The sequence below is a fragment of the Ailuropoda melanoleuca genome, chromosome 3 (assembly GCF_002007445.2).
Source record: "Ailuropoda melanoleuca isolate Jingjing chromosome 3, ASM200744v2, whole genome shotgun sequence".
Taxonomy (NCBI): Eukaryota; Metazoa; Chordata; class Mammalia; order Carnivora; family Ursidae; genus Ailuropoda; species Ailuropoda melanoleuca.
This window is the reverse complement of record NC_048220.1, coordinates 29,761,542-29,781,185: the sequence shown is the minus strand read 5'-3', so window position 1 is coordinate 29,781,185 and position 19,644 is coordinate 29,761,542. Positions and strand designations below refer to the sequence as shown.

The 19,644-nt window shown below is 42.6% G+C and overlaps 1 protein-coding gene across 6 annotated transcripts in view; it reads right to left on the bottom strand.

Annotated features, from left to right (window-relative positions):
- NDFIP1 (Nedd4 family interacting protein 1) overlaps positions 1–19,644 on the bottom strand; it is a 110,699-nt gene that overhangs the window by 52,795 nt on the left and 38,260 nt on the right. Inside the window, exon 1 of one of the 6 annotated variants that reach the window (XM_034656189.1) lies at positions 15,097–15,120. The exons of 3 other annotated variants lie outside the window; for them this stretch is intronic. In XM_034656189.1, the coding sequence (XP_034512080.1) occupies positions 15,097–15,105 (9 nt within the window). In that variant the 5' untranslated portion in view covers positions 15,106–15,120. Of the gene's footprint in view, positions 1–235; positions 335–8,846; positions 8,871–15,096; positions 15,121–19,644 lie in introns of those variants that run through there. 2 more of the 6 variants (XM_034656188.1, XM_034656185.1) reach the window with 2 other exon arrangements.

Below are 19,644 nucleotides of genomic sequence, written 5' to 3'. Positions count from 1 at the left end.
CCGGCCAGGCCTCGCCCCGCGCCGCCGCCCGGGGTGGGGTCCGCCCCTCCTCCCGCGCCCCGGCGGCTGAAGCCTTCTGAGGCGAGGCCGCTGTAAAAGAATTACCTACTGAGGAGCACCTCGTACGACCTCTGAGCTTTCCCCGTGCGTTCTCTTCTAACCCTCATCGCACAGACCGGCATGGGGGCCACAGCCCCATTTAAGAGGTCGTTGGCGCCCAGGGAGGTTTGACAACCTGGCACAGCAGCCATCTGATGCCTGATCCCTGGTATCTGCTGCACAGTCTCGGTTCTTTTCCAAGTCCCTTCTTGTCTGCCATCAGGGATCTGTCAACCGCAGGGCAGAAGCCAAATCCGGTCCAGTGGCGGTAGAAAGTAGAAGAAATTCATGTTTCATTGTCCATAAATTAAGTTTTACGGGAACACAGCCGCTCCCATTTGTTGCGTACAGCCAGTAAATCCTAGTACTTGCTATTTGGCCCATTACAGAAAAGTTTCCTGACCCTACATCCTCCACAACTCCTTAGATCTCAAATAAACCCTAGTTAGGATGGATGATAATAACAGCATCCTCCTTTTTATGCAGCCATTTAGTATTTTAACAGCCTCACCTGTAGATATAGACATGATATTTTTCTGTTTTATATATATGTATATATTAAATACATAAAGTAGGCTCCACCCAGAATGGAGCCCAGCCCGGGGCTTGAACTCAGGACCCTAAGATCAACACCCAAGCTGAAATCAAGACTAGGGCTCCTAACCGACTGAGCCACCCAGCAGTCCCAACATTATATTTTTCTTTTTTGGTGGGCAGCAAAACAAAGTTTATTGAGTGACAGCAAAGTGATAGTACAAACCTTCCCAAGAGGGAGGGGGACCCCAGAGGGTTGCCCCCCCCAATGATATTTTTCTGAACCAAAGCTCTCTGAGGAGGTGACATGAATGGCCAAGCTCCAAAGATTCAGCCATGCTGAGAGCTTTCCAGATAACAGCAGCATGTCCAAAGGCTGTGAGGGGAGTGAGAGCTTGCCTTGTGGAAGAACTGAAAGGAGGCAGGCAGCACTGCCATATAGGAGATATAATTACCGATGTTTCACAGATGAAGAAATTAAGCTTGAAGAGATTAAATATCTTACTCAAGAACACCGAGCTAGTGAGGGGAAAAGCTGGAATGTAAACCCATTAAACCAGCATTGTTAACCATTACAATCCATGAAACTAAACTATAAACTCTGTGAAGATGAAAATATATATCTCTTAAATATTGTTATAACTCCCATAGCATCTAGCACAGTATAGATATATAGCAGGCATTTGAGGTCTTCTGTCATACCCAGGCACCAGGAATTGCTTCTACCCACATGTCCAACACAGGGGGAAAGAAAAAAGGATCTTTGAAGCTTGTTGCAATTCCCATTTCTTCTTGATTGCCTTTCCAAGTTCGTCATCTAGGGTTGGCTTTAATATTATTGTTTTAGCCTCTGATTTTCAAGTTTAGTTAACTACATATTTTTTGACCATAGCTGTGTTTTGAATCTACCCTGAGGTTTCTACTTATATGAGCCAATTGTAATCAATAAAAATTCTAGATATTTATCTTCCTCACTTTAAGTTCTCCACCAGTTTCCAAACTCCTACATGTCTGTCCCAACATCCGAGTGTTAGCCTCACATATTTACACTTTGGAGAAGTGAACAAATCCAGCAAAATGCCAGTCTGAGTCTCAAAGTGGTACACTCCTTACTCCGTCCCTTAGTTGCTTTTAATCCAGAAAAACCATCCTTAAATGTAGTAAGGTACAGTAAATCATTCTACACATAATGTCCTACCTGGTGGTCTTATATAAGGAAAAAAATGTCTAATTTGAAATGCTTTAAGATCTCACCAATAGTGGGGCGCCTGGGTGGCGCAGTCGTTAAGCGTCTGCCTTCGGCTCAGGGCGTGATCCCGGCGTTATGGGATCGAGCCCCACATCAGGCTCCTCTGCTATGAGCCTGCTTCTTCCTCCCCCACTCCCCCTGCTTGTGTTCCCTCTCTCGCTGGCTGTCTCTCTAATAAATAAATAAAATCTTAAAAAAGGGGCGCCTGGGTGGCACAGCGGTTAAGCGTCTGCCATCGGCTCAGGGCGTGATCCTGGNAGTAGAAATCCAGATTTCTTTGCCCAGATAATCTAAATTTACGTGTAAGAAGGAATAAAAAAGATGTCTGTGCCGCCGCATAGGGCTATGAGAGCAACAGCTGCCATCTTTACGCAACTCGGCGGCGTGGTGACGGTGTGGAAAAGATGTTGCTACCCTTCCCGTCTACTTCTTTCCTAAATTACTTTCTCCCTCAATAGCGATACACTCCCTGCATATGAACATAATATAAATACTGGGCTTTCTCACTGAAATATTTTCTCTTGAAAGAAAAAAAGTTCATTTCAGCTTCCAGGCTCCCTTTCCTACCCCTTTTCTGATACACCGAACCAAAATGCTTTGTGTTCACAGTGAAGTCTTGGTCTTTTTTTCTCTCTGAGTTCCCCCCAAAGCCTTAAGTAAATGGAGATGATTTGTGTTGATTCAATGGATGGGTAAATTGGGAAGTTGAGAAACTGAGTCACTGCTGTATAAGGTCTCCACTTGGCAAGCAAAGTGTACAGTTAAGGGGAAAACTGAATTTCTGACTCATGGATCCATGTCTGCTGCAAGCCAAGCAGACAGCAAAGATAATCCAAGGCTATAAAAATTGCACTCTTTGGCTTCATCTGGAGATGTCTTCAAAGAGAGTTTCCACAGAGAAAGTTATTAATTTCAGATTGCTGCACTTAGAAACTTATTTTCTCACAGAATAGCAGTAATACTTTCCATATGCAATACTTTTTATGTGAATTGCTGACTCTGAATCATCCATTCTGAGAGAGAGGAGAAATATTATGGACAAGTAAGAGCATAGCTCACGTCTGTTTCTCTAACCACCACCCCCCCGCCGAGATAAAAATCTCCCCCAGAATAGATGCAGTCTTCTGTCTTTCACATCCACCTGAGGCCTGTCCTAGGCAGCACTGAGCTCAATAAGTAACCAAGAAGGGTTTGTTAAATTTTAAGCAAAGCCTCATTGGTCTAATATCTCATTTCAGGCCTTGAATGTCTCCAGCTAATCTTTGCTCCCACCTAACCATGCATTTCCATTTCCACTTACTTATTCCTTCTTTTAATTCTCATTACATTACTATGAGTTTCGTTAAAGGCAAAGGTGATATCTTCATATTACAAATAAAGAAATACTCTACTGATAATTACTACTGTTTGTGGAGCACCTTCTGGATCTTGGACCCTTCCACAGGTCTTCTCCTTAATCCTCATAACAAAATCAGTCTGTGGGACATCTGGGTGGCTCCCTCGGTTATTCCTCTGCCTTTGGCTCAGGTCACGCACGATCCCAGGGTCCTGGGATGGAGCCCTGCATTGGGCTCCCTGCTCAGCAGGGAGCCTGCTTCTCCCTCTGCCTACTACTCCCCCTACTTATGCTCTCTCTCTCTCTCCCTCTCTCTCTTTCTCTCTGACAAATGAATAACACCTTGAAAAACAAAACAAAACAACCCAGTGTGCAGGTAAAGAGATTCAGAAGATGCACATCACTTGCTCAGCTAGTGATGGTGGAACCAGAATGCAAACTTAGATCTGTCTGATAACAAAACTTGAGCACGCTCCGTATGTGGAGGAGAGTAGACGACATAGAACCAGTCTCATACTTGCAGTCTGCAGTGAAATAAAGAAGATAGTGAACACAGATTCAAGACATGTTTTCAAATATAAAAACTGCAAGTTAATTATAGCTGTCTTGGGCTATATTAACTAGAAATGGTGAAGAGAATTATGTGATCATGTGTGATCATCAGGTAAGGATTGAAGAGAAAGGGTTTTGAATGAGAAAAAGGCTACACCGTGAATGGGAAGGAGGGAAGGCACACCCAGTCAGGAGTATGCTTGTCCAAAAGCTTAGAACAGGGGTCAGCAACTTTTATGTAAAGGGATAGATAGTACTAGAACTATTTTGGACTTTATGGGGCGCAAGTTTTCTGTCACAGCTACTCTACTTTGCCACTGTATCATCAACACGGCCACAGACAATATCAAGCAAATTGGCATGGCTGTGTTCCAATAATACTTTATTTATGGACACTGAAATTTGAATTTCTTATTTTCACATGTCATGAAATATTATGGTTCTTTTGATTTTTTTCAACTACGTAAGAATGTAAAAATTATGGTTAACTTTCAGATCATACAAAAACAGGTCGTGTGCTGGATTTGGCCCCCAGGCAGTAGATGGCCAACTCCCAGCTTCCTGGCAGGACAAAAAAAAGTTTATGTGCTAAGAGCTTGAGTGGAAATTTAAACCACAGAGTAATGCAGAAGGCCTAATGGAGAGGGAAGGGGAAGAGAAAAGAGGATGGGAATTTATAAAAGATCTTAAAATACAAATGGCTTCTGCAAAAAAGTAAGTCAGAGAAAAAGCGTTAGTCAGTTAGAGATCCATCATGAGATTCCTGATTCCTTAGCTTATCTTTTTGCCCCTGCAATGCAATTGATTTATTCATTCAACAAATATTAATCGAGCACAATTTGGGCAATTGCTATGGTTTTCTGCCTAAAACTTGAAACTACAAAAGAATAGTTTCTCATTAATTCTCCAAAATGAAATTAAGAAATGCTAAGTGTGGGTATTTAACATACCGTAAGATTTGATATGTCTTTATTTTTATTCATTGATCCCAGGACTCCGGGATCACGCCCTGAGCTGAAGGCAGACACTTAACAACTAAAGCCACCCGGGCGCCCCTCACTTGTGATTTCTTAGACCCATTGGTTACTGAGCAGTGTGTGGCCTAATTCTGATTTATTTGTGCATTCCCCAAATTTCTTCCTGTCACTGATTACTAATTTCATTCCATCGTGATTAGAGAACATACTTTGTATTTTTTTAATCCTTTTAAATTTTTTGAGGTTTGCTTTATGCCATAGCCTATGGTCTATCCCAGAGAATGTTCCATGTTCACCTGAAAAGAATGTCTACTCTGCTGTTGTTGGGTGGAATGTTCTCTAGATGTGTCTATCAGGTCTAGTTGGCCTATAGTGTAATTGAAGTCTTCTATTTCCTTGTTGATCTTCTGGCTACTTGATCTTCTGTGGCTATTACTGAAAGTGGATTGTTGAAGTCTCCCACCTATAACTGTAGAATTGTCTATTTCTTCCTTCACTGGTGTCAGCTTTGCTTCATATAGTTTAGTGCTTTACTATTAGGTACGTATACATTTATAGTATTTACTTATTTTATACACTGTCTTGATCCAAAAAGGATTTAAATGATTGCAGTATAGCAAAGAAATCATAAATTAGAAGTAGATGGGAAAGAAAAAACAAAACAAAAATAGTAACATGAAACAGACCTTGCCTTCTTGTTCACCATCATCTCCATATGAACAGAGCCTGGCATATAATAGGCCCTTGTAGGACTGAAATAACATCAGGAATGAGTTTAACACAAAAATGAAGTTATACATGTTATAAGCACACCAATAAAGTGGACACCTGATTGGTTATACAACTGATAGGGAACCTGAGCTAAATAAAACAGGGTACCAAGACCGATAGAGAAATTTCTTCCAAGAGTCCTCAGTAACATCTAACTATAAAGATGCTGAACTGACCCCTCTGTCCTAAATAGAATACCTGCTTTAACTTTTGGGGAATCCACCCTGCCAGAAGAGATGCTGCAACTTGGTCCTCCAGGTATCGACTGCCACATTTGATTGTGTAAACAGTGCATTAACGCAGTCCAGGGACAGCCAGGCCAGTATAGTCTATGTGAACGACACCGCCACCCTGATTTGGGCAACATACAACCTATGCAACCATTGGAGGCGGCCCCATAAAATCTCTAAGTGATCCCACCCCTGACAAATGGCTCGCAATATATTTACGGTGTTGTGGGTGGCAAAGGAAGAGGAATGAAGAACAGCAAAGTGTCCACAAGGAGATCAAGCATCTGATTCTCATCTTCGGACCCAGAGTACCAACCAATTGCTTTAACTAAGTGTCCTGAACACAAGAACAGGTGAGTAGGGAAAGCGCCTGACTCTCCACTCCTCAGGCTGATCCCTTTTTTTTTTTTTTTAAGATTTTATTTATTTATTTGAAAGAGAGAGACAGCCAGCGAGAGAGGGAACACAAGCAGGGGGAGTGGGAGAGGAAGAAGCAGGCTTCCCGCTGAGCAGGGAGCCCGATGAGGGGCTTGAACCCAGGACCCTGGGATCACACCCTGGGTCAAAGGCAGACACTTAACGACTGAGCCACCTAGCCGCCCCCGGGCTGATTCCTAAGACAAGAAAAGGCTTTCTCACATTTCCCCAGTGGGTTATTTTCTGCCTGTGTTCAGGGAATATCATAAGAAACAGGATTACGCGAGGGAAATACTAAAGCTCGGAGATCTGCACTGCCTGCAGTATGTCAGGGGAGATACCACTTGTGCTAATTATGACAACAAAGATGACCCCCCTCAGGGGCCCCAATAGAAGAAGCTGATGTTGGCTTAAACTCACCCGCAGCTCGTGGGCATGCATGCTGGCTGCTTACAGGTCACCAGGGAAATCTGCCTGGGTGACTTAGAGCAGGACTTAGGCAAAGGACAAAGGAGACGCTGTAGTTTTAAACAAGATTACATGAGGACCAAGAAATCATACCTTAGTTCTATTTTTAAAAAAATTTTTAAAGATTTTATTTATTTATTTATTTGACAGATAGAGAGCGCAAGCAGGGGAAGAGACAGAGGGAGAAAGAAGCAGGCTCCCCACTGAGCAGGGAGCCCAATGCAGGGCTTGATCCCAGGACCCTGGAATAATGACCTGAGCCGAAGGCAGACACTTAACCGACTGAGCCACCCAGGTGCCCCCATATACCTTAGTTTTAAAGCAGTCTTGAAATCCTGACCAAATTATTCAGGAGCTCCTCCAACATTATCCCTGTGTGGGGCTCTCCCTCATTCACATCCTCAGTAACTGAAGCCCACAGATGGAGCAAAGACAAGCCCTCTTCTATGCCAAATTCCTCCCCTGGAGTCAGCCATGCCTTGACAGAGTAATGGTACAAGGTGAGACGGCAGCTGGCACACAGCCTTTCCAGAACTGATGGTGACAAAACAGATTTCAATTTTAAATAGTAATTGGCCACCGGCTCAGGGGCTGAACGGAAGTTGTGTTTTTCACTCTTGAAACCCCAAACATTCTCTTGCCTTGTCTTTCCTTTACCTGTTAAGCCAGTGTCATTCTGTAAGCAAACATGGCCAATATACTAGTCTACAGGTCATCCAGAACATCGGCTTAAATTGCCACTGATGTTTCTCACCATAAACATTTAAAGACCCATTTTTAATTGTTCACTGCCCTAAGAAAGGTGCATCTGACTTCACTGCCCCCAGGACCACTACTTCAATTACTCACACGTACTGAGCACTTACTTTATGCCGGGGACACTGTGCCAAGCAATTTACATTTTTTATCTTTTCTACTGTTCATAAGAAATACATGAGGTGTAATCTATTTTATCTCTCTCCTCTGGATGAGGGAACAAGTTGCATGAAGATAATTATCTTGCCTCTGTGTGTGTGTCATAGAAGACGAGAGCTAAAAGGGCTTTTGAAATCATTTGGTTTGATCCTTCATTTGACAGATGAGGAAACTGAGCTCGGAGAGGTTAAGTCACATGACTGTGATCACATAGCCAGGAAGTGGCAGAGCTGCTATGGAACATAATTTTCCTTCCATCCTTGAACCAAACAACCTACTACTTTGGGTTAACACACGTCACCCTGGCCTCTCAGAGCATGCGGCCCAACCTTTTGTGATTCGAGGATTTGTGCCATGCCCTATGTGCTGTCCTCATGCAGCAAAACTATGGTTCAGAAGAAAGGGGAGGGGGGTATTGTGCTCTCTCTGCAACCAATTGATGACGAAGTCAAACTTCATGACTCAGAGCATGCTGAAGCTCTTGGCCCTTCACAACTTTCCCCACAGGAAACCCACCAGGTTCTTGGTTACCTTTCGAGTGTTTCGTGGGTGGCACATAACACATCCAAAAATAGATCTGTCTCCTGCTCTCCCAGAAGAGACTTGCAGCCTAAAAATGTCACTCCCTCTCCCTTTCAAAACAGACATCACTGCCTGGGGCGTAGCCCTTCCTTCCCAACCTGGCAGCTGCCTAAGGATAAACTTTCCTCCCACCTGGAGACTAGACTTCCTTCTTGGGGACGGAAGAGAAATGCCAATTGTCAGTAAGAAAAAAAGACCTTTCATAGGATCTTCGGCAACAATTGCACTTCTGAGGCAGACTGATTTCAAGCAAAAAGTCTAGTCTCCTCCCTCCTGAAGAGCAACTAAATGGGACAATGCAAGTCAAAGTACTTTGTAAACTGCCAATACCAGGAACCATCACGTGCCTGTGCCTGTGTTCTCTGAATCTTCAAAATTCAGGGAGCAGAACGGATGAATTATCTAGCTATACCTCTGGTGACACAGATTTTCCAGCCACAGAGAACCAGGAAGTTTTTCTGGCCCGGGGCTTTCTGCGGGTAACTCCTTGTGTGCTGACATAGGATTGCAAAAGCAGCTCCGAGGCTGGGTTCATGCCAGCTGCAGAAAGGTGCAGGATGCGTGAATGAGTCAAGAAGAGTTTCAATCAGCCAGCAGAACTGAGGAGACAGGGAGACAGCCTCCTCTGGCTGTGGGAGGATCCCCCAGTTCAGTCTCTGCCACTGTGTTGACCTGGAGCTTGTCTTAATACAAAGACATGTTTACTAGCTTCTTACCAGGTGCATGTGATAACTTGAGCTCCATGGAACATCTTGTCACGTGAGAGGTGTTTGGAGTTCTTTGATTCTATTCATGCAATCACTCATTCAGTAAATGCATATATAATTCTTACTCCACAGGCAGCTTTCTGTTTAAAAAACAAAAACAAAAACTCCTCTGTTTTCTGTCCACATGTAAAGCCCAGGTACAGTGAGTATAGCTTGGAGGTAAATAGGTTTTGTTTAAAGAAGAAAAGGAAAGAAGGACCATTTTCCATTGCATTCACTCCCTGTCACTCTCCTTGCCCCACACCATAAACTAGAGGTCACTTTTGGGATACTTTCTGTTCCTGGGAACTACTGTGCTCCTGGAAGGCAGTCATTTCAGGGCCTTGGGTGCTTATAATGGGATGCCCAAAGGCAGGGCAGATGTGTGTGACTCATGCCACCTTTCCCACATGCAGGACAGAGAGCAAAAATTGATCACAACACTCCACTGAGGTCAGATGCAGGTAAGAATTCTAACACAGGCTCTGAGAAGTCACTGCCATGGGTCTGGGGCTGGCAGGTAAATTATAATCCATCCACCTCCTCTTGCCATCTGTGTATTTTTGACTAAGTTCAAGAGAAGTTCAGGAAAGGAAGAATGGTCATAGGTGCAGGAGCGGATGGGAAAGATGCCACAGGGGAAGGCGACTGTAGCCTTACCCTGAAGGATCCATCAAATTTGGGTAGAGTGGGCACATAGGGAAGAGGAGAGAGGAACAATCTTTGTTGTGCTGAAGTTTTGTGCACTTTAAAAAAAGGTAGTCAAATTTATGTCTCTCTCTCTTTTTAATGACTTCTTCCTTTAATTTAGGAAGAAACTTCGCATCCCCAAGATCATGAAAACATTTACCTATATTTTTTCCTAGTACTTTTCTTTCTTACATGGACGTATTTGATCAAGTTCAGTTTATTTTGGGGTAAGGAATATGATAGGAATCCAGGGTTTTGTTTTTTTTTTTTTTTAATGGCTAGCTAGATCTCATACCATTTGTGGAATAATCATTTAAAAAGTGTCCATCATATACAAAATCTCCTTGTATATATGAGCTTATTTCTGGAACTCTGATTCTTTTTTCACTTATCTCTTCAAATGCTTATTGTGAGTCCTGCTTTTTTGAAAACTCAATTCACAAAATCCTCACATACAAATTCGATCTAAAGAAATAGAATTCTTCAGGCTGCTGCCCTAACTGTCCTGAAATGACTCAATTTTTCAAAAGCTTAAATATATATATATACACACACACATACACACACACACACACACACACACACACGCACGCCTTTTTTTAAGAGAAAGAGAGCATGTACGCACATGCTGGGGGGTGCGGAGAGGAGAGAGAATCTTAAGCAGGCTCCATTCTTAATGCAGAGCCCAACTTGGGGCTCCATCCCACAACCCCAAAATCAGGATCTGAGCCAAAATCAAGAGTTGGGTGCTCAACGGACAGACCCACCTAGGTGCCCCTATATACCTTTTTTTAATATAACAGCTTTATTGACATATAACTTTCATTCTATACAATTAATCCATTTAAAATGCACAATTCAGTGGTTTTTCTGTATATTTGCAATGTGCCACAATCAATTTTAGAACATTTTCCTCACTCCAAAAAGAAGCCCTGTATCTATTAGTAGTCATTCCTCATTTCCTCCCAACTGCTGCCCCTGCCAGCCCCTGGCAACCACTAATCAACTTTCTGTCTCTGCAGATTTGCCTAGCTTGGTCATTTCATATAAATAGAATCACACAATGTGTGACCTTTTGTGTTTGGCTTCTTTCACTTAGCAGAATTTTTTCGAAGTTCATCTGTATAATAGCCCGTATACATGCTTCACTTCTTTCTACTGTTGAATAACCTGTGGTATCGGTATACCATACTTTGTGTAACCATTCACCAGTTAATGGATATTTTGGTCATTTCCATGTTTTGGCTATTACGAATAATGTTGCTGTGAACATTTGTGTATAAGTTTTTGTGTAAATTATACACTCCTTTTAAAAGGAGCATTATCTTAAAAAAATAAAATAAAATAAAAGGAGCATTATCTTTTGCATAAAGTCATATACTTCTTTGCGAGGCTAGACCTGTGAGCTATCTTTTTAGGATGATTAAAAAGTTTATTTCTTTATACTCTTATTTCTTTAAAGCTAAATGTAATTTTATTTGTGGAAGCCTTCATCCTATCAGTCTATGCTCATGTGAACCACCATGAAGTCAAGTTAATGGAGAAATTAATGAAGACAACTGCAGTCTGATAAAAAAACATGACTAGTGGGTGTTGAAAAGGATCCAGTGATAAAGATGGAGGTGGTGCTGAAGTGCAATGTACAAAATCACTAACCTCGCTTTTTAAAGTTCTCTTTAGGGGGTGCTTGTCTGGCTCAGTCTGGTAGAGCATGCAACTCGGGATCTCAGAGTTGTGGTTCAAATCTTATGTTGGGGGGGTAGAGTTTACTTAAATAAATAATAGGGGCGCCTGGGTGGCTCAGTCGGGTAAGTGTCCAACCCTTGGTTTCAGCTCAGGTCATGATCTCAAGGTTGTTGGGTTAGAGCCCCATGTGGGGGGCTCTGCGCTCAACAGAGAGTCTGTTTGGGATTCTCTGCCTCTCCCTCTACCCTCCCCATACTCATGCTGTCTCTTTCTCTTTCTAAAATAAATAAATAAAATATTTAAATAAATAATAAAATAAAATTACAACAAATAAAAGTTATTTTCTTTGCAAGAATAGGATCCAGATAATTTAATTCATTTATTCATGTCCTAGAGATTCAATTTTTTTTTTGAGGTTCAATTTTTATTTTTTTTAAAAAATCCTATTTAGTTATTTTAGAGAAGGGGCAGAGGAAGAGAGAGAATCTGGAGCAGACTCCATGCTGAGCAGGAGCCGATGTGGGGCTCAATCTCACCACCCTGAGGTCATGACCTGAGCCAAAATCAAGAGTCTGTCATTTATTTAACTGACTGAGCCACTCAGCTGCTCCGAGGTTAAGTTTTTTGTTTTTCGGGTTTTTTTTAAAGATTTTATTTATTTAGGGGCGCCTGGGTGGCTCAGTCGTTGAGCGTCTGCCTTCGGCTCAGGGCGTGGTCCCGGTGTTCTGGGATCGAGCCCCACATCAGGCTCCTCTGCTAGGAGCCTGCTTCTTCCTCTCCCACTCCCCTTGCTTGTGTTCCCTCTCTCGGGGGCTGTCTCTCTCTGTCAAATAAATAAATAAAATCTTTAAAAAAAAAAAAAAGATTTTATTTATTTATTTGACAGAGAGAGAGACAGCCAGTGAGAAACACAAGCAGGGGGAGTGGGAGAGGAAGAAGCAGGCTCCCAGCAGAGCAGGGAGCCTGATGCGGGCCTCAATCCCAGGACCCTGGGATCACTCCCTGAGCCGAAGGCAGACGCTTAATGGCTGTGTGACCCAGGCGCCCCCGAGGTTCAGTTTTTAAACTATCTTAAACATCTAATAAATTTTCCTTGTTAATCCTGCCATTAGCAGGATTACCACTGACAAATTTGAATGAAATCAATCAAAGCAATACAAACAGGCATAGTTTAACAGACGCTATTCCCCAGCTAGACTCTAAGTTCTTAAGAACAAAGACTGCATCTTTGTTTGTGGCAGGCACAGCATAAATATACTGTATTTGTTTATTAAGTGAGGGAAGGTGTGTCCAGAATTTGATTTCTAGCCTTTGCCCCACCCACCTGCTCCCACTCTGCTGTTTATGCTCCCCCAGAGATCTGGGCTTCACCCAGTTCTAAGGGACAGACCAGGATTTATCTAAGGCAGGCATAGTTGGAAGACTGTTTCCAGCATTTTGAGGAGAGGAGGGGGCCACATCAACTAGAAAACCAAATGGATCCTGTTTGGTCTCGTCCTTTATCTGCCAATTTTGAAAGGAGAGAAATTTCTTCATACTTTGGACTTTGTACCGAAAAATAAAAACAAAACAAACAGAAAAGAGTTTAAATACTAAATTACATTGACTTGGCCAAATCCCAAAGGTGGCTGTGGAAGTGAACAGACCTTGCGTCATAAGCCTCACACGTAAGCCTCACACGTAACCCTCGTCGCAGGGCTCCCTCCTGACCCGTCAGTGGTGTTTCATTGCAGCTCTGGGACAAACAGAGTAAGCAGACCTTTCAGTCACGTCCAGGTAGTCAATGCTGGTAGCCCACATTGTACAAGAAGCACCTTCATGGACCAGACAGCCATGGATTCCGCCAGGCATGCGGATGGCAGCCTGCAGGGATGTCCAAAAAGCCCCTTTCGGCCAAAGGCCTCTTTGCTCCTCCTTACTTAAACCTTGCCAGACATGCCACAACAGAGTTGATATATTTTACCTGGAAGTGCCTAGAAAATTCCGTGGGGCTTGAAACTCAGGCCTGACCAGAAGCAGCCATTTACAGACATACCTATGGCTGGCTCCTTGGTATTACTTGATAATCAGTTCAGATGTCACCTCCCCAGAGGTGACTACCCTGCCCCTTCACAAAAACCTTAAGACCCTAAAGATTAAGCTGCTATTAGTCTCAGCCCACATGGTGCCCCAGTTCTCTCCTTAGCCACAGAGCCTCAGTAAGGATGAAGGGGGGCAGAGCCACCATCTGAAAGGGTGGTGGTGGTGGTTCTTTTGATTAGTCTTTTGATTTTTTCCCTCGGTTTTATCTTCCACTCCGATGAAATGATTGATTTTCATCCTGTCCCAGAACAAATAGAGCCATGACTTATGTTTCCCAGTGTTCACTGCTAATTTCATGCACCATCGGGATTCGTGTCCTTTCATGTTTCCATTAAACCTTGCTTCCCCCTCTGGGATGCTGGAACATTGTGAGTAGCATATTGTCATGTGCAGGCATGCTGGAGGTTGCAGGGAGGCCAGAACTAACTTGGGGGGAACTTTTCCCTTGGTGACACCAACCCACATGAAGCTTGCCCTCCAGACTCCCCACCCTCACACTGGGGCAAACATGGCTCACCAATCACAGCTAAGCCCGGAAACGGCCTCCCAGCTCTTCTCAACAGTACTCCGGGCGGCCATCACCAACTGAACTTAATTGGCACTATTTGGCAGTCCTGCTTGATTTATTAAAATAATTGAAAAAGAAGAAATAAATCTGTCCTCAAACTGGATTCAGCTATACTGTTGCTCAAATCATGTTCCCAGTACACAGAGGGCTATTTCATGAATTTTCCCAGCACCAGAAGTCTATAAGGTGAGAGGACCCCTTGTTCTTTTAAGGAGGAAGGGAATCTCTCAGAAAACATCTTTTAAAAAATAAACTTTAGGGGCGCCTGGGTGGCACAGCGGTTAAGCGTCTGCCTTCGGCTCAGGGCGTGGTCCCGGCGTTCTGGGATCGAGCCCCACGTCAGGCTCCTCCACTATGAGCCTGCTTCTTCCTCTCCCACCCCCCCTGCTTGTGTTCCCTCTCTCGCTGGCTGTCTCTATCTCTGTCGAATAAATAAATAAATCTTTCAAAAAAAAAAATAAACTTTAATGTTTTTAAAACATGGAGAAGTACAGAGAAGAAAACATTTAATGGCCTATGCTCTCACTGACCAGATTACTCCTGTTGATATTAGATAATAATTTTAACATTAGAATAGCAGTACATGTATAAAGTTTGAAATCTTAATTATTTAAGTATAAAATAACAAGTGATAACTTCTGTTCCTGCCTTTCTGAATAGTAACAACTACTATTTATTAATAGTTTTTTATGGATCCTCCCAGATAAAATATTTCTATGTATATATACATTCTTTAAAATTTACCAAAAAGGGGGCACCTGGTGCAGTCAGTTAAGAGTCCGACTCTTGGTTTCAGCTCAGGTCATAAGATCGAGCCCCACGTCGGGCTCCACACTGAGCATGGAGTCTGCTTGAGACTCTCTCTCCCTCTCCCTTTGCCCCTCCACCCCCCAAATAAATAATCTTTAAAAAAACATAAATAAAATTCACCAAAAAAAAAAAAATTTACCAAGAGAGCAAGACCATGCTCTAGATCACGTTCCACACCTTACTTTTTTTCTTCTTACCAAATAAGACATCTTGGCATTCTTCCCTGATCCACCTCATTCATTTTATCAGCACATGGGTTTTCAACACAGGGAGGTGCCATACTTTAATCAGTACCCTATTAATGGCAAAGCACTTTTTAAAAACTTCAAGGGGTCCCTTGGCAGCTCATATGCTATTTATCAGCAAGAGAATAGAGAAACCTACTTCATTCATTCACTCAAAAGCCTACAGCTCCAAAGATTCTTCAGCTTGGTCCACAACATCTGCAAATAGAAACTACAAAGCAAAGCATCAGCAGAGCTGGGAGTGGAAGTGGGGTATAAAACAAGTCATTTGCAATGCATCAGAATGGAGATCACTTGTAATGATGTAACACTGACAGTTCTCCGAGACTCAGTCATGTGATGGGGCCAGGGGTATTGTCCTGGGTGACATCAATGCCACATCGCTTCACACAGACTTCAGATGAACAGTGTCTCAGGAGCCCTACAGCATTGAAAATACCTTATTTTATTCAGAATGGGTATATTCCCTAGAGCGGCTGAGTCCACAGAGCAGCTATGCTTTCCTATCACCAAGGTGCCTGGATAGTAGGACCATCTTTTATTTGTGTGTGTGTGCACGCGTGCGTGCGTGCGTGTGTTTTAACTCTCCAGGGAAAGAGACCTTTGCTTTGTCCAGTTCTAATTCTTCCAGGGAACTGGGGTGATCACTTCAGGTAAAAATGAAACTAGCTTCTTTTGACCACTTGTTAATTGTGTGTCTTAGGCACATCACCTAACTATTCTAAGCCTATAAAATGGCCCTAATGATGCCTACCCCGTAGGGTTGTTGGAATGATTATCTGGACAAGATATATCCACAGGAAACATAAGGCATGCCCCCACTTGTGTATTTAAACACATATCTAATACATTAATCTGCAAAGAGAGATGTCTGAGAAGTTGTTCACCAAAACAGTAATCCTGGTTTTCTCCAAGGTGGGATTTCTGGAGGTTTTTTTCTTAGTTTTTTTTCCATACTGCTTGGTTTGTTTATTTGGGGGATTTAAGATTTTTTTTTTTACAATGATCAGGAAAGACTTTTATAAAAAACATAAAGCCATTTTCAAAGTGAGACAATGTATATAAAGAAAATCACACACAGTAAGTGCTCAAACAGTGGCAGATGTTATTACTTGAAAACTTGTCATGAAAAGATGGGTCGTTTGATCCCAGAAAAATCACCATTTAACTATATTTTAGACCCACAAACCCCAATTCTTAAGAATATAGTCTTTGAAATCACAGTTCTGGGTTTAAATTCCAGTTCTGTATCTTTTTTTCCCCTTGTCAATCTTTTTAGATGCCACATCTTGAGCAAAGCAGCTTTGATTCCTCCCTCTGTAAAATGAAATGCTTTTCCCCTCATCCAATCACCCAAATCCTACACAACCTTCAGAGCCTTCAGTGTTTTCAGCTGCCCTGAACACATGGAATTCCTGGAATACTTGCAGACTTGGTCGTTTTTTAGGGTCCTGGATATAATCATGGAACCTGGTCACTGTCAACACAGCTAATTCCCTACACAATATCTATTCTTTCCTCTCTCTTTATCAACAGAACTTAAATTTCATGCAAGACAGCAATGTGCCCAATTAAAAATACTCACCTCCCAGACTTCCTTGCAGTTAGGGGTGGTCATGTGGTCCAGTTTGACCAATGAAATATAAGAAGTATTCTTATATACTACAAGAGGCTGCCAAGAAAATTGTTGTGTCCCTGATCACAAAGGATATGTTCAGTTTTCATATATTCTTTGCCCTTAACTCTTTCCCCTGTTCCTGCCTAAAGCAAGACAATGACACTTAGAGAGTCAGTAGCCATTTTTGCAATTATAAGAACCACCCACCAAGAATGACAGAGCAAGAAAGCAGAAGTCAGGTCTTTGCTGACTTTCACAGAGATGCTATACAGATCCTGGGCCACATACCCTAGACTCCCTGCTATGTGAGAAAAAGAAATCTTTACCAGGTTAACCCACTGCTGTCTGGATTCTGTTACATGTAGCCAAATGCAATCCCAAGTGAATACACTATTTTATAGTGAGGATTCAAATAAGATGTTTGTTAAGCACTTAGCCTAGTGTCTGGAACATAGGAATAACTTAATGAATTATTTGTTGATGAGTTCTAATTTTCTTCCTAGTAAGAGGGAATCAGGAATTGAAAATAGAGTCTATGGCACAGACTATAACAGAGAGTTGGGAATTTTACTTATTCATTCATTTGTAAAGTTCTTAGACTCAACCCCAGCAGACAAGAAGCACTTTACAAATATTTGATAAATAAATAAAATCCTGGGGCGCCTGGGTGGCGCAGTCGTTAAGCGTCTGCCTTTGGCTCAGGGCATGATCCCAGCGTTCTGGGATCGAGCCCCACATCAGGCTTCTCTGCTAGGAGCCTGCTTCTTCCTCACACTCCCCCTGCTTGTGTTCCCTCTCTCGCTGGCTGTCTCTGTCAAATTAATAAATAAAATCTTTAAAATAAATAAATAAATAAATAAATAAAATCCAAACAAATGTTTACTGAACGCCCACAATGTGTCAGGCACTGTTCTAGATGCTGGGACTACAGCAGCAAGCAAGACAGTATTCCTGCTCTTAAAGCACTTGCATTTTAGAAAGAATAATAAGAAATGAACAATAAGCAAATAAATGAATACACAAGGAATTTCATGAAAATAAAAGAGGATGATGTGATAGAGACACAGAACTCCCTAGGCAGGCTATATAGGGAAGGCATCTTCGAGCAGGAGACACTGAAGATAAGACCTGATCCATAAGAAGGAGCCAATGCCGCAAAGGTCTGGGGTAGAACACTGCAGACAAAAGGAGGCTCGTCAAAAGTCCTAAGAAGGTAGGTATGAGTTTGTCATTATGAAGGAATAGTGTTCCCGAAATCACCGAAGGGTTGCATTTGCGAGCACAGAGAGGAATGCATACAGAGGGTAAATCCACATTTTATACTGCTTTAAATGTATACAGTTTGGGGGACCCTCTTTAAGGAAAAGAATATGAAAGTACAAATCTAAAATGGGGCTGTGGAAGGGAGCTTTTCAAGTGAAGTGAGTGGCTCTCAGACTTAAGCTGCACGAACTTCAGCGGAAATCTATTTCAGGTTGGACCTGGGGTGATAGAGAAAAGTAGATTTATTTACATATGAGTTATTCATACTCTTTTGGTAGTCAGAGACCCATCTGAGGTAGATGGAGTGAAAAAGTTGACATTTATGAGAAGGATCCAGGATATCTCACAGGACCCAGGGGTGAGAAACTAGCTGGGCGAAATATACATTGCAACCAGAGTCTCAAACACAAGCAGGACTCTCCATGTTTTATCTCTCTCTAAACCTATACATGTGCTGCATTCTTATTTTTCTTTTTGAAGATCAACTCCGTGTGCTTTTCTGACACAGGGAGCAGAAAACCGTGGCCGCGCATGTTACATCCTGCAGCCCCCAGCACCGGTTCCCAGGCCAACTTCCCAGGGAAGCAGTCTGACTGACAGATTGAGACAGGCATCCATCCTTGAGTCAAAAAAACCCAGCATGATGGCAATGAGGAGACCACTCAACTGTGAGATGGGGACAAAGGCAGTTGCCTGAAAAAGAGGAATCATTGTGAACGGGGAAGCAAACCGGAGATGTGTCTGCCTCACCTGTTAGTCTCTGACTGTAGAGCAGCGCCGTCCAACAGAAACACGATGCGACCGCACCAATGTGAGCCGCGTTATGTCACTGAACATTTTCCAGCAGATGCATTACAGGAATACAAAGAAACAGATGAGATTAATTTTAAAAATCTACTTTATTGAACTCAACATATTCAAAATACTATTACTTTAACATATGTGATATACAAATATCTTACGTTCTTGTCTACATAGGAAGTCTCTGAAATCCAGCTTTGAATATCTGTATTTCAGCCCATCTCAATGAGGGCCAGCCACCTTGCAAGCGCTCCGGAGCCACAGGCAGTAGCGGCTCCCATGCTGGACAGGCAGGTCTAGATTTCTTGGCTGAGGTCTGGTTGAGGCTGCTACTCACATCCCAGCAGGCCCAAGTCCGTCATGATCAAACAGCATTCTCTTGCCTGGCGCAGTTGTCATTACGGTGCTCTGCTCTTGGGCTCTGATAAATGTGCAGGATTAATCATCACTGGCATTCAAAGTGCACACAGCACAAGCACATTTGCTGCCAAATTGCAATTACAGAGTTCTTTCTCTGATGGATCCAGAGTTTAATGTCTTTGCACTTCCTTTATTCCAGAAATGAGATTAAAGCCACACACACACACACACACAAAAGGCCCGCAGAAACCTACAGCTCCAACAGCAAATCGTTCAGCCTTGGTAGGAAGGTCATTAGACTGGTTTTATAGAGAGTCCATAAAGCATCGGGAAAACAGATAAATGTCAAAATCGTGGTTGCTCAGCTGCACTTCAGCTCAGCCTCCCAAAGGTAATAAATGAATCTCTCCAAAGAGGATCTGCTTTCTCTTCAGTTCGCTGCATCCAGGTAAATAAGCAGTACAAAGCATATTTCTTTTTCATTACGTGTATTTTCCCCCGAAGTTCTAGCCAACACAGATGTATACAGGTTAGATCTGCTCCATCTCACTTGGAGAGGCTAGTTTCTCTTCTGGGTATTGATTTCTCAGATGACTTCGGTCGAAAAGACAAGATGTGACTAGTTTAGAAGTCTCTTGTTTTTTT